At 40.7% G+C, this 21,381-nt stretch overlaps 1 protein-coding gene across 1 annotated transcript in view; it reads right to left on the bottom strand.

The window, feature by feature from the left end:
- The window catches only part of YEATS2 (YEATS domain containing 2), a 51,872-nt gene that overhangs the window by 15,835 nt on the left and 14,656 nt on the right, over positions 1–21,381 (bottom strand). The window contains exons 9-20 of the mRNA XM_062582851.1: positions 20,787–20,831; positions 19,657–19,843; positions 16,723–16,962; positions 14,662–14,820; positions 11,851–11,954; positions 9,200–9,307; positions 7,982–8,155; positions 6,593–6,851; positions 5,564–5,725; positions 3,871–3,986; positions 2,471–2,629; positions 1,617–1,790 (exon numbers count right to left, since the gene is read on the bottom strand). Coding sequence (XP_062438835.1) covers positions 1,617–1,790; positions 2,471–2,629; positions 3,871–3,986; positions 5,564–5,725; positions 6,593–6,851; positions 7,982–8,155; positions 9,200–9,307; positions 11,851–11,954; positions 14,662–14,820; positions 16,723–16,962; positions 19,657–19,843; positions 20,787–20,831 — 1,887 coding nt within the window. The remainder of the gene's footprint in view (positions 1–1,616; positions 1,791–2,470; positions 2,630–3,870; positions 3,987–5,563; positions 5,726–6,592; positions 6,852–7,981; positions 8,156–9,199; positions 9,308–11,850; positions 11,955–14,661; positions 14,821–16,722; positions 16,963–19,656; positions 19,844–20,786; positions 20,832–21,381) is intronic.

Below are 21,381 nucleotides of genomic sequence, written 5' to 3' on the forward strand. Positions count from 1 at the left end.
CATAGTTATTGAAAGACAGATATTTGTACCCTTAGTACTCAGTGGCACTTTACAGGTAAAGAAATTCAAATAGAAGTTAGTATTATTCTGAGATAATTTGCACATTGTGCACTACCCTTTATTTTACAATAAATTGACAAAAACAAAGACCTTAATCCAGTTCACAGAGCATGATGCTCTTCTGTTCCTTAGTTGTAGAAACTCAGCCTGAACGGCTGGTGTTGCAAATATCATTTTGGTTAGATAGATGCAAGACACTTTCAAATCTGCTCATCAAGTTGGAAAGGCTCTTCAGTATTCATCTACTTGGACCTCAAAGAGATCCTAGTGTCCTGGCTGCTGTGTGTCCTAGGTAGGGCTATGTAGGGACAATTAGATGGTAATAACTGTCATTAGGAAGCCAGGCAGAGGAAAAGTTTGGAAAAAGGTCAGATAGAAAATCTAAATCTCTACAGCTTCACTGGGAGCTGTAAAAACACTGAGTAGCTTTTAATGCAAATTTCAGTACTTTCACCCATATATGCTGTACAGTGCGAGGGTTCAGCCCTCTTTGAAGGCAGCATGGCCTCACACTTAACTTGTTTAATCCTTGCCTCCCTACAAGCTAAGCATCAAGGCCAGCAGGAATCCTCTCACTGAACTACACACTTTCCTTTTTGATGCATCCTCCCCAGCTGAAGAACTCCACAAGGTGGGCAACCAGTATCAACCAGATACATTGCTGTATCCAATCACAAGAGAATTTACTCTGGGAATACAAATGCCTTATTTCCAAACTTACTCTATGGGAAATTACCTCTTTTCAAGGCTGCATTATGATTCCCTCAGGGTAAACAGAAGAGACAAGCTTTGAACACAGCCACATTCAAAGGACCACAAACTCTGCGCATTGCTGGCCTCTGGTATCAGTTCATAGCAGATTCAGCACTAAGCAATGTGAAGAGTCAGTGATCTCAGAAGAACAACCTTCAATCTGATTACTGCTGGCTTTTACTGGCGTACTGGATATAGATTTTCAGGCATCTTACATATTTCTGCAACTTTCCATGTCAGTGAGACAGATCTGATGTTTGAAAGGCCCCCAAAAAATCTAATCTGTATGACTACAAAAGCTCTACTTTAGATAAAGCCTCTCCTGCCTGCCTGCCCTTATAATTCTAATAACTCTAACAGCAAGAGAGTACAAGTTTTAGTTTCTGCTCTCCCTTTGTTTCTTCAGAGAGATTTCATTATTTTGTGTAAAACAGTAAACAAGCCAACAGAAAAGGAGCTGAGTTAACTGCACTGGAACACAAAGCTGACTAAAAAGAAAACCACGGGAGGAAAAAACAGCAGAAGTCCTTTCCAGGGGATTATACTGGCAAGAAACTGAAACAAAACTTTGGTACATGTGCTTGTGTTTTACCTCTGAGACTGCACACAGACTGTTTCTCTTCTGTAAAAGGTCCTGAGGACCCTCAACAGGAAGAGTCCAAATGCTGCATGAAAGCTGTGAGCAAAGCTGTTTAGAGAGAGACACTTCAAGATAACTTGCACATGCTACCCTAGGGTCTCCTGAACTTTTGGCTTTGACCTTCAAGCTCCAATCACAGTATATTGGCAATGCAGTTTCTCACCTGGGCCACTCCGTTTGTGGGAAGGGCCATGGCAGAGGTGGCAGCTGTGGTGATCACACCTCCTGATACTCTCAGCACAGTGGTGCCAGGCTTGGAGAGCTGGGATGAAGTAGGCACTGATTTTATAGAGCCATCTGATATTTTCATCAGTGATGTCTGTCCACTGGGTGCAGCCTTTGAAATGGAATTCAGCATAAGGTGAAAGGTTGTAATACTATATTTGTAGTTGCTTTTTAAGAGACAAATGCTTTCTGTATTAATAAAACACAAAATGCTTTTAATAGACTTTCCTTTTTCCAGTGAAAGAAGGCATTCTGTAGCAAAAATAGCTGAAATACAAAATTATTATTAGACAATCAACTTCATCAGTTCAAATTGTTGGTTTCAGAAAAATACACCTACCAATTGTGAATGGTCAACTTCTGGCACTCTAAGGGAGTTTTAATCTCATAGGGACCACTCAGCGCTTTTCAAAAGGCAGGCGTCTGAGTAATCTCAAGGTGGTCCGGGTCAAAAATTTCAGACCATTAGTAGGTGTCCCATTTTTAATTTTGAAACATTTAAGCACATTTCTTTTAGATTCGTAAGAGATCCTTGAGCCCATTTACAAACTATCAACTCAAGCTTGTGTGTGACCCACTCCAAGAACATGAATAAAATTGGAAAACTGTGGTCCACTATCTGCTATGAAATTAGGCCTTCGTGTACTTTACTTACACAGTGCAACCAGCATTTTAATTATACAGGAAAAAAAATACAGGAGGAAAACGTCTCATAATGTGTGGCTGTGTTTCCTACATTTTATTTGACAAAATATCGAGTGGTAAGAGAGAAACACATCATTTTTAAATTACCTGTGCAAATAAAGCTGTTTTCTGTCCAGTTATCACTTTTAGTGCTTGTTGTCCTTGTGTAGAAGATGATCCAACTCCTACACTGCCCTGAACAACTGATGCTGGTGTCAGTTGCTTCCCAGAACTCTGAGGAGAAGGCTGGCCAACCAGAAAAGTGCCCTGCTCCAGAAACAAACAGTTACAGAGATCAGTACCTCGAAACACAGTTAAAACAAAACTGGCAGAGTCAACACAGAATACAAATCTGTAGCTGTAATGCAACAGCAACATTTGTAGGTGTTCTTTGTGGCATGAAACAGCATTTTAAGCAGAAGGTTCTTGACATTCTACTTATCTGCTGCAAAATCAAACCCACTTCAAATTAAAAACCAAAAAACTGAAGTCCTCATTTTCACTGATCTCAGTGAAAAAGTCTTAGAGGAAGTCTCCACTTTGCTCAGATCCAAGAGCTAGAAGCAGTACAGTACCACAAAACACTGTCTTTTGAAACACTGCACTGTTAATTACAGTGAATGGTTCTGCACCCACAGCCACAGTCATGTTTTTGGTGCAAAAAACTACTTTCTGATGCAACGAAGGTGTGAAAAAGCAGTTAGTTTCCAGTCTCCTTGGAGCCATCCACTACAATTTAACACACTCCATGTTCTTCAAGTTTATTTGTTATGAATGCTACTTACCTTCCAAGACCAGAGAGGCTACTGCTGGGCTATGCAAGAAGGAGAGGGTATTTTTTTTGCCTTCTAGTTTCAAAACATAAATCAATTCTCCTAGAGGGCCACGTATTCAGAGCTCAGCATGTGGCAATCAGATTCACAACTGGAGGCCTGCACCTACCACCTGAGGCCTTGCCAGCCTTCCTGTTTCACATCCTTAACTGCTATCCTTCAGAGGCTTCATTCACTGTCTCATGTGGATTCCTTCATACAAACCAGTTTTCTAATCTACCTTCCTTACTCCATCTTGCCATTTCTCTCCAATAGCTCTCCTTTTTCTCCCACCTCTAGTGTCTTCCTCAAGCTCTTACACATCCATCTGTGTAAGACTGCTCTTCCAATATCATCTCTGTCATATGACTCCCCTGCAGTCCTGTGCTCTTACTACTGCCTATCTCCTCTTCACCCACTGCTTGCCCTGGTCTTACTCAGTGTTGCTTTATTAGCTTGCAAGGTGCTGTAAGGGGTACCTTACACACTGCTATGGAAAGTGAGAGGCAGACATGTGGACACATCAAGTAGCAAATCAGATGTCTGGCAAAATGGAGAGGCAAGGGTTGCTAAAAACAATCTAGATCCCATAGCCTAAGAACATCTCACCAAGTACAGAACCAGAGGATACCCACACATCACTAATTGCAACCTGAAATGCCAATCTGCTTTAGTTAAGACTCTTACGCCACTGACCTGGGGTGTCTGCTTCAGGATGTAGGATGTATAGGTGAGATGTTGTGACAAGTTACTGCTTGTGCTCTGGGTCCCTCCTCCTCCTCCACTATTAGTAGAAGAACCAGACTGGAGACCTGTAACCAGAGTGAAAGGCTTGATCCTTCAGTAACCAGACACTGTCAGCTGCTTAAACATCCCTGTACGTATGAGTAATTGAAAATAGCTTGCAAGATGCTTGCTGACACATTTCATAGCTGAGTAACATCCAAGCATAAATACAACAATTTCCTAAAACAGTACAGTTTATATGTGTTGCTGTCCTCTCCTATAGCTCAGCAAATGCTATGAGCACAAGGAGGTACAGAGGAAAATAAGGATGACCTAGCTATGTTGGGGCTGTTGTAAAATTTCTATCATCAGAAGAAAATGATGCTCAACAACTGAATAGCCTTTTCAAGTCTCATACAGGTTATGAATCTGCAGCAAAAGCCCTGGACATACTCTGAATCCAACTGGCTTCTTGCTTTTATTCTTGCTGGCTGTTCCAATGTGATTTTCTTAACACAGAGTAATGACTTATGGATACCAAAGGGTAATAATTTGCAGCAGCATTTTGATCTTGCTCTGCCTTCAGAAGGAACATTCTGGACACAGACTATTTTGCAGTCTCTTGGTAAGAAACAAAAGGTCAAAAAATATTATGGTTTTATCAGAAAACTTATGAACATTTGCACTTTCTTGAGGCCTGTGAGATTATTTCCTTGTCAAAGTAGGACTGCCTCAGCTGTCTCTAAAAATTGCAAGAAATGAAGCTCCCATCACAACTTCTACAGCCCAAAATGCCTTTACTAAGAGTATCTATTTTTTCAGTGACATCTGCTCTATTGCTGTGCCTCTGGTCTTTACAGTCTCATATATGAAACTGAATAATACCCTTTCCCAGGATCAGAACTGGGAGTAAACAATGTTGTACCCAATCCATCCTCCACCCTAACCCCCAACTTCAAAACGAGTGTTCTGGAGAAGGCTCATAACAAAACTCTTCATCTACACAACCCTAAACCTGCAATATTCTTTTCTGACAGCATTAGCACACTAAGATCAAAGTATTGCCCACAGGAACCCTCTTAGCAATGCTGTTCTCCAGGTCTGTTAAAACAGGTTTGATTCAAAGCCCATTAACAACAAAAAGAATAGCATTCCTGATGTTCTCAAAAGCTTGGGGTCAAACCTTCTATCAACATTCAAAACTTACTTTCTCTCATTTCAGGATCTCATCCTTTTCAAAACTAGTTTCTTACGTTTCTAGTTTCTCCAAGCTCTCATTCTATTATTTATTAATAGCTTTTTCAACTGCATTCAAATTCATCTGATTTATACATCAGGCACATGAAATTCTCCCTCCCTGTATATCACAATGAAGAGTTAAAGATAATCTTTAGCTGCAAATTTTCAGAACAATTACACTGCCTGCTTTGGGCAGACAAGCAGAGATTGAGAACACTGCAGGAGAAGCAGTTTCATGTTCAGTAGGAGACAATTCTGAGATTTCAGTCTTGAGAAGTGACATACTGTTTTTGTTGTGAACAAAGGAATCTCATCCCATTACTGACTTCCACAGTACCAGGATGCTCTATAGCAAAAGTGGCAAACATATTAAATACAAAGTGATTACATTATTTAACTCATTAAATTTCCCTGCAAGACTAACTAGCATTATTTGTGGCTCGCAGTATGGCTCCTTGGGGTATCAGAAGCAATTTTCCTTTCCCAGAAGGATTCTTGCTGTTGGTGGTAAGGTAAAGTTTGGTGCCTGGTGGTAAGTTTGCCAAGTTTGCCAGGTTGGTGGCTGGTAACTGCAGTGTAGCCATCACTAGGAAGAAAGAATATGGAGAAACAAGTTAGTACTTGCAGAATGCATTGAAATCTGCACAGGATGAAAAGATTAGGAGTGGCATGCAGTCAGCCTTTGATAATCCATACTTAGCTGGCCTACTTGCAGGTTAACTCCCCCAGTGATGCACAAACACTTTATGTGTGTCTGAAGAAAACTCTGTGTTCAGTACCACTTATGGCCACAGACCAGACACAGCCCTAGGACTGAAAGGGCTCTCTTGAGTTGAGGTCACACAGCACCTTTCAAACAATCCAAAGTCCGAGCACAAATGCTCAGCTGATGTCAGCTATGGGCAGAAGCAGACTGGGTGTTTCTGCCCACACTCCCATAATTGTAAGCACTGCAGATGCAGTGAGGAGAGCTAGCTTGCCTTTTGTTGTTTGGGTTCATGTGGTACCCCTTGGGTGTCTAGAGACCACAATGCTGGGCAAGAGTATGAGATCTGGCCCCATGAAAGTAGATTTGGGTCTCTCCCCATTCCCCACCATATCCTCCTGATCTGCACTCCCAGGCTTCTCCCAGGGAGAAGCCTGGGGCACCTCGAGCCCCCACAACCCATAAACCTTTGGGCCAATTTCAGGTCTGACAAAGCTGTGCACTCTCTTTGCAGAAGACTGCAAGTTTCAAAGTACCTGTGCTCTCTCTTCCCCTTTAAGGATAATTAATAAACATTTTCTTTATTATTGCACTAGCCTTTGTCAGTCAAAATTTTCTTCTGGACTTCTATATTCACTCAATTTGAAATTTTTCTATCCCACAGTTATCTTTGGAGATGAAGAAAGCATTACAAAGCCCCCAAATCTCCCCACAGTGAGCCATTAAAAGGGTACAGAATTACTCTACCTGAGCCTTGAGCTGTGCTTTTCTGAGCTCCTGCTGAAGCAACCTGAGCCTTTGTTATAGTCTGCACAGGCTGGGCAACAATCGTGCCTCCACCTCCACTCACGATGGCTTTGGCTACACCTTGAGTTACAACCTGTTTTGGACCAACAGCTTTTGCTACTGAAGAGCTAGATTTTGCCACAAGTATTTGGCCACCACTGATGGCTACAGCTTGTTTCACTGTTGACTGCAAAGCAGAACCAACTGGAACGCCAACAACCTGCAACAAATAAGCATCAGATGGTTTACACGTCTGTTCATTTATAAAGGCTTTTCATTCTAAAATAAAATTAAATTGGGAAATGGCCAACTCCAGGTGAAAATAAACACAACCAGGATTTCAGAGCATCCACAAAAGACTGAGTACACTCAGACTACACAGGCATTTTTATTCTTCTCTGATACCTAAGCAGTGGCTTAATTTCAACTGAAGATAAAGCTTGCCTTGGCAAAGCAGTGATCCAGAAATTTAGTTTCAACTGATTCATGGGAAATGACTCTCTGGGAAAATCACAGCCTCAACTGAGACTCCACCAAGTGTTTCAATTTTATGTGTTGACAATATCTGCAAACACAGAGCTTGCATACTTGCTCAAATAGGCAAGCCAGTAAAGCAACAATGAACTGCTGCAAATACAAATGTGTATTTACGTATGCAAAAGTGAAAGCTACAAATTTTTCCACTTCTGCTTGGCACATATTTGACTGTATCCATAATGGAAATAGATAAGAATGGAAGAACCTCTGATCTGTCTGCCATCTTGTCACTGCACAGCTAATGGGTCTTCTGAGAAGTTGTGTCATAACATTGCATTGGAACAGACTTCTATGATAAAACACCTGGTCCTGTTGCCACTCAAGTAGGATTGATTTCCCTTTATGCTAGTTCTTTTCCAGCTTCCACCCCAATTCTTTTTTTTTGTTGTTGTTGTTGCAGTCTTGTTGACCATGGAAATAATTTGCTTCCTCTTACAGGAAGATCTGGGTGAGTTTCAGCAAGGGCTAATGGTAGCCAACTTCCTGGGTCATCAGGAGGCAGTTCAAAAACATCCCCACCCCACTGCCACTATGGGTTAGAGAGGAATGGAAGATGCTCCCTGTAAACACCAAAACACAGTGATGCCTGCTCGTTCTGCTCTTTTCACAAGCATTAAAGGTGAGCATGATGTGAGGCACTCTGTGTACATGAGGAAACCAACCACTCAAGCTGCTGCTGCCTGTGCCCCGTAGGAAGCTGTGTCTGAGACAGAACCAATCCTACAGCTCCAGAAGAAACACAAGGCATTGTAATGAAACCACAGGGAAGAGTAACAGCTCACACCAACCCAGAGATGCACAAGTGCCCCATACCTTAGACTGCACTGTTCCCTCTCCTGTGCTCATGACCGGCTTCTGTGGTGACAAGGCTAACATGTGGCTCCCTTTCACAGTGACATACTGCTGCACAGAGGTCTGAGTGGTTGTCCCTGTTGCTGGCTGTTGGGGTTGTTGAGGCAGCTCTCCTGGCTCCTGTTTTATTATCACCTTTTAAATAGAAGAAATAAAAACCAGAAGACAACTAAATCACTGGGAACCATCTCTGCAAAAGCTGATCTGCAAGAAAGGGCACGCAACAGTCAGTAATTCAAATGTGGCTCTTACACACAGCTAGCTGAACTCTCCAACCTACCTCCCAAGGGCTAATCCTGACACATAAGCGTGTGACAGGGGCCTGTACTTACAGAATATTCCAAATTTGAGAAGTGCTCATAGAAATTGCTAGCAATACTGCAATTTATAGTAAAACTAATAACGAACTGGCTATATGCAACTTCCTTCAACCCTGCATCCCAGAACACAGCCAGAATACTTTAAGGTTTCAAATTTCTAAGCAGCTTCCTGTTCAGAACATGTTCTAAACCTCAGGTTTTTTTATATCCTGCAAAATTATAACTTGTATTACAGCTACAGATATTATAACTAATTATAGCTATCATTCTCCCATGTATAGCTAAAAATGGTTATATGAAATCCTTGAATGGACCATGAAACTAGTTGCTAAGATCAGTAGCTCAAGACAGGATAATTTTTATGTTAGATTGCTCTATTTTAAGTGGTAGAAGACATTCTTTCATATTACTCTTGGATGACGCAATATTGCCAGAAACAACTTTAAATTCAGGGTGGTAATATTTAGGGAAATGTTCTCACAAATGGCAACACCTGTCATTCAGAAATCACTATAGCATTTTGTATGAAACTCCTGACAAATAAGCTTACTTTTATTGCATCCTGCTAAGAAATGGCTTTGAAAAATATTAGGTTTTCCTTTGAATCACTGCCATATAAACAAGAAAGGACAAAAGAGAAGGCAAAAAAAGTATCGCAGTAACAGTAGAGCCTCAAGAAAAGAAAAGAAAACACGATGTGTTTGTTGAGAGGTGCTAGAGAGGTCTTGGCAACAAGACACTTCACCCTGACTCCAGCAACACTTTTCCATGCATCAGAAGTTACATGCTTTGTGGCACATGTCACCACAAAATGACACTACTGAGTTCTTTATTCCTGCACAAAAGCCAACAGAAATACCTTTGTAAAAGCTCCAAGGCCTCCTGTCACAGATTTGGGGCTTTGCACCTTGGAATGACTTCCAATGGGACAGAGGGGAGGCATTGTAGCAAACAGAGAATCCTCCTGCTGCAAAAAGACAGACATGGCACAAAAATCAGTGAAATATGCAATATAAGAAAAAGCAAGAGACTGCTGATGAAGTATAGCATGGATAACCTGGGCAACTCCAAATTACCTGTGCAGATAAGACATTTCCAAAAATCAGTCAACACTTAAATAAAAGGAATTGCACACTTAATACAAATCTTCAAAGCAAAGTTTGACAAGCTACATCTCCAATGGCAGTAAGTCTTTCTTACCATATCACAAACAAGTGAAAGAAATTGACTTCAGTTCCTTCATCAGATTTTATACAAAGCATTTCAGAGCTGTATAATTAAAGCAGGCAAATAATTCGCAAGCTTCAGTCTTAAGAGAAGGCTCAGGAGGGCTTTTACTAAGGTTTATTGATACCTACTGGGAGGGTGTAAAGAAGATGGAGTAAGACACTTCTTGGTGGTATTCAGTGAAAGGTCAAGAGGCAACGGGCATAAATTGAAATATAAGAAATTGTTTATACATAAGAAAAACTTTTTTACTGTTAAGAGTGATCAAACATTGGAATAGGTTGCCCAGAGAGGTTATGGAATCTCCGTCCTTGCAAATACTCAAAACCCAAATGGACATGGTCCTGACCAAACTGCTCTAGCTGACTCTGCTTTGAGCAGGCAGATTGAACTAGATGATCTCCAGAATTCCCCTCCAACCTCAACCACTCTATGATTCTATATGCAATCTGAGGTACAGAAGAACTACCACCAAGTTGAGGAAGAGAAACAAAATTGTTCAATTTAATCTGCAAGCAAAATTATCTGAGATGAATTTTTGCTCTCTTGTAAGTAGAAAGACCTGATGGCACACAGCCTTTCCAGTCAGAATTTGTGATTGGGCAGAAATAGTGAGGCTACATAACTAAATGGAATAAACACTTCCACAGCTGCAAAATTTTGAATATTTAATTCTTTGATTTGATGGTGGTAAAGAAGTCAAATTAATTTGAAGATGTTTGTAATGGTTATGTTTCATTTAATTAAAATAATTGCATTCTTTCCAGCATGAACCCTGAGGTTACGATTTCAAAATCACTTTGTCCAACCGAAGGACAGGCCATGACAAAAAAAACCCACCAAACTCCAAATTCCTGCCATCTTTCTTGTGCCGACACACGTGGCTGAAAACAGGTCAGAGTTACCTGCTCTGGTTCAACACATGCCTACACAAATACTAGCATAAAGTAAGTGGTGTGGCACAGTGAGTCCTTTCAACAGCAGCCTGCACCTAGGCCACTTTGAAGTGACTAAACAAATATAGCCTTAAGTCATTAAGAATACAGAGAAAATTAGCCCTTATTGAAGAGATGAAAGTGGTGAATTAAGCATAGTCTGTAACATCACTCAACTATGAGACAATTACTTCCTCTTAAATAAATCTTAAAAAAACACAAGTTCTCCATCAAACTGAAGATACATTCACATAAACCAAAATATACTTCTGTTTATAGAGATGTGAATTTTTAAAAATGTTTTCAGATTTTAACTGACATTGCCTGGAAATACAGAACTCAATCAATACTAGTAATATGTGCCTACTTTGACTCATTTAAAACCTTACAGAATGAACTCTCAAACCAGTGAAAAATACAGATTAAGAATGCTTTAACATCGTTAAGTGAAATCCATTTGAATAGAGAGGCTCTTAAAAAAATGAATAGCTAGCTGCACATCTGACCTTTAAAACACTACTCCTAACTGATTGCTTCAGGTAGTGATCTTCAATATGTGTTTTCTAACAGACACGGGAAGCATTTCAGTTACAGATAAAGGCATTTGTTCTCTGCAGGCTGACTGGCAATCCCCCTCCAATCCTCTCTCCAACATTAATATTCTCGTGACCTGGGGACAGGGAAAAATGCTCCTGTTTTCAGCAGCGCATCCACCTGTTGATTTTTGCTGATGCCACTTGCCTGTTGGAAACATCTTCCCTTGTGCAAGACACGGGAGAGATTTTTATCTGAGATACTTCAGCTCCATATCTTTTGGTATGACAAGCATGAACCCTCTCCATCACTGTCTACACTTTCATTTACTCCACTGTTTACCTGAACATTTTTCTACATTCAGGCATCTGTAAAGCCACTAAACAGCCTATTTTCAAACTAGGAACAGCTGCTGTGCAAAAATAATGAACACAGTGGATGTTTTGAAGTAGGCATCTCTAGTGTAATCACATACTGTTACCAACAAAGTGAAGATGATCAAAGTCATTTATGGACCAGCCCCTTTGAAAGGAGAGGCATCTTGAGCGCTGTGCCCTCTATGGATTTCCTCACGGTAAAGCAAAAGAATGGTGCCTTTAACAGAGGTACAGGTAAATCTAATTATAGCTGCATAAATTGACACTATCATCTTGTATAACCACCTTGTTCTCATAGGATTACAGCTGCTAGACAGGGTAAATCTTTATAAGAAATGGCAAGAAATTGCCAGAAAGGCAGAATTTAATCAAACTAAATTCTACTCCACAGGAAGCTGAGTTTTGAATGGAAAGCACACACCTAACAAGAACATTACCTTGACAGCTGAGGTTACAAAACTGCTCCCATGGGTCTTTGATACAGGAGATCCAGTTCCATGAGAGGCCTGACAAACATTTGTCAGTTTGCTGGTTGGGCTCCCTGCATATTGGGAAATAAAGCAGATTTGAGGTGAGGGCCACAGAGTGGTGCCACTAAACACACGAAGCTTTTCTTCTGACAAGAAAGGTGGCATTTCACTTCAGGTTTATAACCTCCATAAGGTACACAAAATGAGGTTAGTGGGAGTTGGAATAGGTATAAGTCAAATTAATTTTCATTATGAATCTGAAAAAAACCCAAACCCAAAATACTAATATCCCTAAGAAGTTGAGACAATTATAAAAATAATGGGGAAAATTAGGTCTTTGTCTCCATCACCTTTACGAAATTAGAGACAAATTTTCAGTATTTGAGTAGCTTCCTATTTATACTTTATTCTAGCTGGACATAAAAACCCAGCATAGTTCTGCAACACCCATGAGGACAGCCACTACCAAATCTTCATGTGCAGAATCCACACCCCAGCGAGCTTGCACTCCACTCAGAGCTATTCCTTGCAAACAGTCAGGTAACTTGCTGGACGACTGAGCGTATTAGCTACAGATGTGAATATGTGAGATTAAGGAAATAAATGAGCTGCCAGTCAGAACTTGCTGCTGCAAATTTAATCCCTTCCCCTCCCCAGAAGCCCTTTGACCCTACAGTAGCCTCAGACACTGGCCTCTGGGAAGAGTTGGGGAAAGCTGGAAGAAATGGGAGGAGAAAGGAATGCCAGAAAAGGAGGGATGCTGTGTGAGGAGTAACAAGATAGAGTGAGGCAGGGAAGAAAAAACAGAAATGAGAAATGAAGACACAGGTCCTTGTATCTGTAGAAGATGACTGCTCTGGGAAGAGTAACACATGGAAATGTTTGCCACAGCATGCTCCTGACCATGACCACCACAGTTGGATGCAGGTTCAGGAGTGGAAGGTCAGTGGTCAACTTACCCTTATATTATCAGAACATGTATACAACATTGTTGCTCAGCAGCACTTTTGTTACTGCTGTTGGTTTGGTTTTGTTTATTCTATTTGTTAAGAGATGCAAAAGCCATGGATTATACACATGAAAACACAGTAACAGTCTCTCACACAGTTATACCATAATCCCTACTGACATTCAAAAATAAACTGTGCAGCCACTTCTGTAAGTAAGCGGGTTTGTGAAGGCTGGCTTTTACAAAGCATGAAGTTTCAGATCTCACCCTTCTCTTCAAATACGGTTGACAGGCTTATCAAAAATGTCCCAGTGATTTTGGTTGTCACATCACATTACACTTATGACAGGCTGGCTGCTGTTGCCAGAAAGAGTCAGATCCACATTCCCTCTCCTTCCCTCACACAAGTCTGGTGATGAGACTATCTGAGAATAAAATTGAATTTGGGGTGGAGAATGTTAGTCTTCCACTCCTTCACTGAGCAGATCTGACTCATGCGTGAGATAAAAGGAAAGCAGCAGGAAATCAAGGGAAGGGAATGGGGACAGACAGTTTCTTTCAGGCCAGTCTGTACTTACACCACACTAATGTAGTGGGAAACTGCACCTTTAGAGGCATTAAGACCTGTACATCCAGCCCAGCTGGTGCTTCTACAAATCCTATCCTCCATGTACAAATCTCTACTAGGAGAACATGAAAGTTAGCCAAACCATGATAAACCATATGTAATTTCAAATGCAGATTAGACAGTCAGGTTGGAGGTGCAGAACTGAAAACTAAAACTAGTGATGAAACAGCTTCACTGTTACCAAGAAAGCACCAAAATATACTTGAATTCTGCTCCTACTAGGTTCCCCCTAGCAATTTTCCCATGACAAAGTTAAAATTAACACAACATTACAGTTGTAGACTCTCTTTTCCTGGGGCAAAAGGAGAAAGCACTGTTAAGAGAAGAATTTTCTCGTTTTCCAACCAAGTTTAGAGAATTGTTTGTGCAACATGGACACTGCAGATCACCACGTGGCTTCAAGCATCATTCTGAGATGCCGGCAAACACACACATGCACAAATGAGTATGTTTCCAAGCAGACAGCAGTTCTTGGCTACTGCATCAAAATAAATAAATAAATAAATAAATAAATAAAGGATTTGCAAGTAGAGACCTTCACCTAAAGATCCTGCACAAAGATTACCAGTTGGCTCCTACACCCATCACTCATTTCCTCCAGTTCAGTACTCCGCCCCTCTTGACACCAGGCTTATGCCACCTTTGAAGCACTACGGAAATCCAGTTGAAAGAATCCAAACCTGGCTGGAATCAGACCAGCTAGAAGTTGACAGCAGTAACAAAAATTAGCATCTGTTTTCCTGGTAACCCAGATCTACTCAACCGTTTCAACACATCCAGAGCACAGCACACTGGAACTTAGACTCATCTGCATGTCACTGCAAGCTCTACCACTTTCTGCCCATATCCAAGACACTGCACCATTCCTCGCCTAATCACCTGTGCCTTATTTCTTTCTAAATCTCTATGCACCACAGTCTACACTATTTTTCCCCTTCCCTTTATTGCCTGAAAAGCACAGGTTTTATTTGAAGAGATATCTGTGATACCACTGTTTCCTAAAGCAAATTATGTTAAACACCTATACACCCATAATTGTGTTACTGGCCAGTTACACAGGCTAACAATACCCCCCTCTTCCTTCATTGTGCACTTTTCTATCTTTACAAATTAAAGTACTGTTAGTGTACTAATCATTTTAAAGGGAGAATAAACTTTAATGCAAAAAAACACCACTGCCTTCTACGATCACACTACACACCTGTGCTTGTGGCTGCTGCTCCAACCATCTGTCCAGGCTTGTCCACAATAACATATGGATTATTAATGACTGAACTAGCAGAGCCTTGCTTCATGTGCACCGGAGTGGAGGTTGGGGTACGAGGTAGCGGAGATGGACTAGGGGTCGATATTGGAGAACCTTAAGAAAAAAATGCTTCTATCTTGTAAATCTCATAAGAACATTAAAAAATACAGCAACAGTATTACTTTTTTAAAATGACTTGGTGAAGAGAAACTTTTTGAGGCTGCATTTCCCAGTCTGAGCCAGATCACAGAACTTTGAGAAAGAAGGGGACAGAGAGAAAGGAAGAGGAATGTAAAGCAGTATTGCTCATACCTACCCAAGTAGGTCTACCAAGACAAGCGGGGCTCAAAGGGACATTGAGAAGCCATCCAGTCCATCCCCTCATGCTGAAGCCAATTAACATTACCTAAATTATCATCTCTGCCAATTCCAGTCTGCTCAAGGAGACAAAGAGAGCTAAACACCCTGATGTGCACTTGCTTTCCCTTGTGGAGCCTACGGTGCACGCATTCATAGCCAACAAGTGAAACAGTTCATGTATAAAAGACTGTAAAACACAGCAGCCATTAGGCAGGCCAGGCTGCTCATCTCTAACTCTCTTATTACAGCAGAAGCCCTTGAAAGCAATCACTGTAGTGTGTGTAGCTTCTGGGTAAAAGGATCAAAAGAGAGAAAAAAAGCTAAAGAGAATAAAAAAGCTGAGAGGGAGGAAACAATAAATATACACAAAAGGACAGGTAAGGAAGCGATCAGAGAAAGAGATGGCAGCAAACACACTCAACTTCAGGTACCTATTAACCAGCTTCCTTGAGAGGGACTGACAGCTAGAACAGGAGAAAGGCCTATCAGAGAAAACCACAATGACTTATAAATTGTGGTTGAAATCTGAAAGGTGTGACACTTCTCAGCAGACAACAGATCCTTGGAAAAAACATTTGGCAAGAAAACATTTGAACAGCAAAGATCAACAGAAGATTGTCCCAAGAACTTTAAGACAGACAAGATGCTCCTGTAGTTCTTGCTTTCTGGGAAGCCTTGGAAAAAGAAAATTGGGAGTACATAGTTAAGAGAGAGAAAGCACTTGGCAGAGGTTCAAATGTAAATTGCTAGTAGCTTGAGTACAGTTTTAAGATGTCAAGGGAAAATATAGAAAGAAAAGAAAAAACACACTTGAGGAAAATGAAGTTGGGAGCAGATCATCAGAAATCACATTTATTGATAGCTCGTGCTTCATTTTGTCTACCCTAAACACCAGAAAATGAAGGGGTGTAACAAGTCATCCTTTCATGTTCACAAGTGACCTGGTGAGTTGCATGTTAAAACTTTCTGATGTAAAACATCAAACAGTGAAGGGCATCCTGCCCAGGCAGACAAGGGACTGTAAGTCAAGTTAGTAAGCAGCATCCTAACCATGTTTAGTGTGCAAGAAGTTGTCAAAAGAATGTCACATTGCTCACTGTAGTCATCTGTTGATTTAATCCAACAGAGGAAACTTTTGGAAGAGGAAGATGAAAACTGAGAAGGTGATATTGCAAGTACAACAGGGTCCATTTGAATGTACAAGGTTGAATCTAATTATTTGCCCCACTATAAGGAGGGGAGGGGGAAAAGAAGCATTTCTTCTTAATCCAGCCCAGTTGTTTGAAAGCAGGAACGAGAAGAATAGCTTCCTCCCACAGACAAATACCCCACATGGAAGACCTTGCCTGGGCCTTTTTGTGGGTAGCAGTCCAGTTAAAGACTGCATCATTTGCATACTTGAACGTATTCATGAACAGGGAGAGAACAGCTCTCATCCTGTTTTTGATCTTGAACTGACAAGGCAAGTATTTCACACTTGTACTTTTTTTTTCTTTAATACGAGAATTATGTTTAGCTCCTTATTCTAGGATTTCCTATTGTCTGATGTTCAAATATTGGCAGGAAAACAGAGGAAGGACATAAAACAAGTCCAACTGGTTCAATCGCTTGTTTTCCACCAGGGTGAAGCACTTAGATATGTAAACTAACATTCACCTGATACAATCTTGCAACTCATGGTGATAGGCTGGAAGGATTTTCCTGGCGACTCTGCAGGGCTTGGAATCTGACCTTGAGGCACTATTTTGCAGCTAGCTGCAATGGGTTGAAAGGCTGAATTTCCATGAGAGCCAAAGGCAACTTTCTGTGTGGCTAATTTGGTGGGAGTCCGTTCTATTGAAGACGGTAGAGAATAAAACGTGGCATTTCTTTCGGTTTCAGCATTCCCAGAGAATCCTGATTAAAACAGGGAAAAGAAGAAAAATAGTTCTTAGGCTGAGACATCTAATTCCTTATTGTGCTTCTCTACACAAACAAAATTAAGGTATGACAAACACACTCCCAAATCAAGAAAGAAAAACTAAGTGGAGGGCAGAGTTGAATGGGGAGAAGGTGAAGTAAGGAGTTCCACCTGCGCAAGTCTGTTGGATTTGTCTCTGAACAGAAGAACTATATGCTACTACACACAGCCTGGACAGCTTTGGTAGGCTATCAGCCACTTCCAACTGGTTTTCTTGGTAAGACCCTTCCATTGATCAAGAGCTGTTGGTAGTTGTGAGTGTCCAGTTAGTGCTCCACACAGCTAAGGTAGTTTCCTTTGCAGGAAATTTCTCACTGAATTTTTCTGAGTAAATGCACAAGGAGACCAACTACTGTCTACCAACCTGGGTTTAGGAATTCATCTTATTTAATGTAGAAGGAGATCATTAACCATAACCTGATGAGAGACACCACTGCCAGTTAGCACAAGAAAGATGCAGGTTTATCTCCTTCCTGTTTGTTGTAGCACTGCTAATCTAAAGGTGCTGCATATCTTCATGTTTAAATATAAGCCTGTGCATTTAAAATGTAGTTGCATTTCTCCTTTTTTTGGCTGTGCTGCTGACATAAGAAAACACCACACTTAAACAGACATTCTTCTCTCCTCACTGAACCTGGACAATGTCAGTGGCATTGTAAGATCTGCCAGAAAGATGCACCATGCAAGATACCAGCATTGCAGCCCTTTCTCTACACAGCAGTGTCAGGATAGACCAAGAAGGGCATCAAACCACTCTGCATGTGATTACACTTTGAAATACGTAAGTTGCTGTTTTCTGCTACTTTCTCATGACAAAAACGCAGGACCTATAAAACAGTCCCTAGTTTCTCAGTTCAATTAAGTTCTGTCATACAAACCTTGAGAAAAAGAAAGTAAAATGAGAACAGAGGCATACTTTTTCCTACTTTGTGCAAACTAACAACCAGAATATTGCACTCAAGTGGCCAGTATGCAGCTTGTTTCAGGCATTTCAAATGATTCTAAGGTGTCGATTGCTGGCACACTGCAACGGGCGCTATGGAATTCAGACCAAGCATGTGGCTGCTGAAGACAGGAGACAAAGGCAAAGCAGCTTTTAACCACAGGAAGAAATAGGTTTACTTCAAAAGGTGCAAAAGATGATATTTACACAAAATCCATTCTCTAAATATGGAACAAGTTTAATTTAGACTATTTGGACAGTGCAAATACTTTTGTTGTAAAATGAATTCTCAGTAAGATGTAGATACAAAATATGCTTCTAAGCTTTCAAAGCTCAAAGCAAGCAAATCTGCCATTTTTTGAGCATTCACTAAAGAGCGAAACCCAGAGGGAATGGTTGTGGCAATGGAAACTTGGTTTCTGTTCAAAACACAAAGACAGCAACTCCCAACTCAGAAATCTGACAGCAACAGGAAAAAAATAGTACCTGAAATGATGGGGTTTGTGAATGGGATTGAGAAACTGGAATTCTCCACAGTAATGTGAGTGCTGGGAACTCCTGGACAATCACAGCTCAGAGAGCAAGCTAATTTCCTTATTCTAAGGAAGTTCCCTATCCCAAGCTGAACTTCTCTGCAAAGGAAAGACTCAATTCATTGGACTTGAGAAGTCAGCAAGAGTGAACGTGGCTAGTGGCTGGCACACTCATCTCATGTCTAGATGTCCGGGCTTGTCCCCATCAGGTGAGGTGCAGATCTTCTATTCGTATGGTGCCTGCTCTGTTGAAGCTGCATAACAAGAAATCTCTATTCCTCCGGTCCCTTTCCGCTTAGATCTGAACAAAAACAAGAGGCTGCCAAGGAATGGTATACACAGATCTTTTCCTTGGACTGGATTCCTCCAAGGACTGAAACCAGGAAGTGCCTGGCGTGGAGATGACAATCAAGCTCAGGCAGAGCAGATTCCAGCAGGGAAAGCATGCTGCCTCTGGGGCTTGTAGGTGGCATCAGTCTTTTAGGAATTACAGTCTCTGCACACCTCAGCCCAAGTCAATTCACTAGTGACTAATAAGGCATCCTGAACCCACAAAGCTATGGCATGCGTTCTCTGTGCTTTAGAGTCCCACCTATGCCAAGGGATAACTGAAAGTCCTAATTTTACAGGGAAGGTAAAAATGAGACTGTGAAAGTCAGTGATATCCACAAAGGCCATCCCTCAAACTACATCTTTTTCACCATTTATATTCAACACCAACGCATGTTGAGCCGATGCATATTAGGAACCCACATATACCTGAACATGTCACTAGACTAATTCCTTAAATGTATACGTGGAGCCCTCAAAACATTCAGAAACCTGAAAAACCCCCTGAAAACAGTTCACTAAAAGCAAAACTACAAATGCTATTCAACAACCATTCTTTCCGACTACATGTGCCACATACAGCTCCACATATTGACCTATATAGCCTATTCAACAAACTCCAGTTTCAAAAAGAAAAGCCAGAAATCAAACTGTAACAATTTCTAAACTTTGCTTCCTCTTAGTACATTGAGGAAATAATCATCTGGTATGAGCAGCAAGCAGGTAGCGCTGGTAAGCTTTAAGCTGAAAGAACAATTAAGAGGAGTTATCCAGAAGAGCTGAAGTTCCAAGAATTTGAAATTCACCAATACCATTCGCTTTACCTTTGTCCGCAGAAGCATCCGGGCTGGAGTCATGCAACTGTTTAATTGGTGAAGAAGCTTTAACTGGTGCTGGGATACCCAATGGTAGTGGTAAAGATGTAGGAACATCAGAAAGGTCAGACTCTGAAGACTGGGAGAAGAGATACTCTTCGCCAAGGGAATGCCTATGTAGCTCCACATCCACTACCTTCCAGAAACAGATGAAAGGATGACATTAATATTTGGTAGCTAGGTAAAGATACAGTAAGTGAAAATAAATGCCTCCATCTTTTTTTTTTTTTAATGCTTGCAGGCTAATGTCTGGAAATCTTCCCCCAACCTCCCCACACGTCTCCACTCATTTCAGGAAAAGACTGCCCAGAAGTCCAGCAGCATCTAAGTAGGGATGAAAATCTTGCAACAAGAAAATGCCACGGTAAGTTATCACATCTCTCTGTCCATGGGATATCTGAATAGTGAACACTTTAGTAATATAAAGCTCAGATCCAAGCATGCTATTAAAGAAAGGGCTGTGTATTCCCATAGAAATGGGCACTGAACTGCTGTTTGTCTTTTCTGCCTTTTTTGAAAAAGGCCTTGAGAAATACACTACTACAACATTCCCTATTCTTCAAAAGCATTCTTTAATCACAGTAGACATCTTGCATTAAAGTCTCTTTCCTAGACTGAAAAGCTGAGGTAATGTAATTTCACAACAAAAATTTCCATTCAGTACAGTACAAGGGAAAATAATAAAAACTCTGAGGCTATACTAGCCTGAGTTTTTCATTCATTCATTTTAAATAAAGTTTTAAGACTTCATTTTCCATGAACGTACTGAATGTTGACAAAGGCAGAAAGTTAGAAGTACTTAAATCTATTGCAAAATTTCAGCAGGATAGTTACGTGATCTCCTTAATTTTAAATTCCTTATTTATGAGATCTGCAGCACATCAGAATGCAGATCAAGACATTTAGTAACAGAAACACCACACAGAAATAATAATTAAAAATAGTACAGATTAACATTCTATGAAGTAAGAGCTGAAAAGTGTTTCCTCTGTACTGGAAAGTGAAAAAAATGACTGTTGTCATGAATACTGACAAGCTGTTATAATTATTTGCATCCCTCCCACAACCTGCTGACTCACCGTTTCTGCGCCAAGTGTCTGCAAGCCGGTGTAGGTCCTGTCCAACTGGCCAAAGCAATACAACATATTTATGTTAACTGCAGCAAAACAATATATTAGCTAGAATTTACAATACAGTTTATTTAAAATGAATTAAATTCATAATCTGAACAATGCATCAAATTTTCTGAAGCCACAGAGTCAGAAATCTGTGCGCTGTTAAACACACTTCCACAAACTAAAACAACCACAACCCAAAGCCTATGCTAAAGGAAAAAGGGAGGAAAAAACTGAAGGAAATTAGTGTTGTTGGGGAGACTTTATTTCAATTTCAGAGGAGCTTAGAGCTATAGAAGAGCCATGATTATTTACATCATTAGGAAATTCATTAGATGTATTTAAAGCCTGCCTACATTAATCATGCTGCTGTAGTAAAGAGAAAAAAAAATCAAAAAAAAACATGAAAATAAACCAGCTCAGGACTTACTGCTACTAATGATATGCACTGCTATTTAAGAACACCACAAAAGCAATACTCTAGCCTTCCAGGACTGCTGTGTACTACAAATCCTACTCAATGTCACAGGACAGGTGAATGACTTGAAAGAAGGCTCTT

This window comes from Rhea pennata, chromosome 9 (assembly GCF_028389875.1).
Source record: "Rhea pennata isolate bPtePen1 chromosome 9, bPtePen1.pri, whole genome shotgun sequence".
NCBI lineage: Eukaryota > Metazoa > Chordata > Aves > Rheiformes > Rheidae > Rhea > Rhea pennata.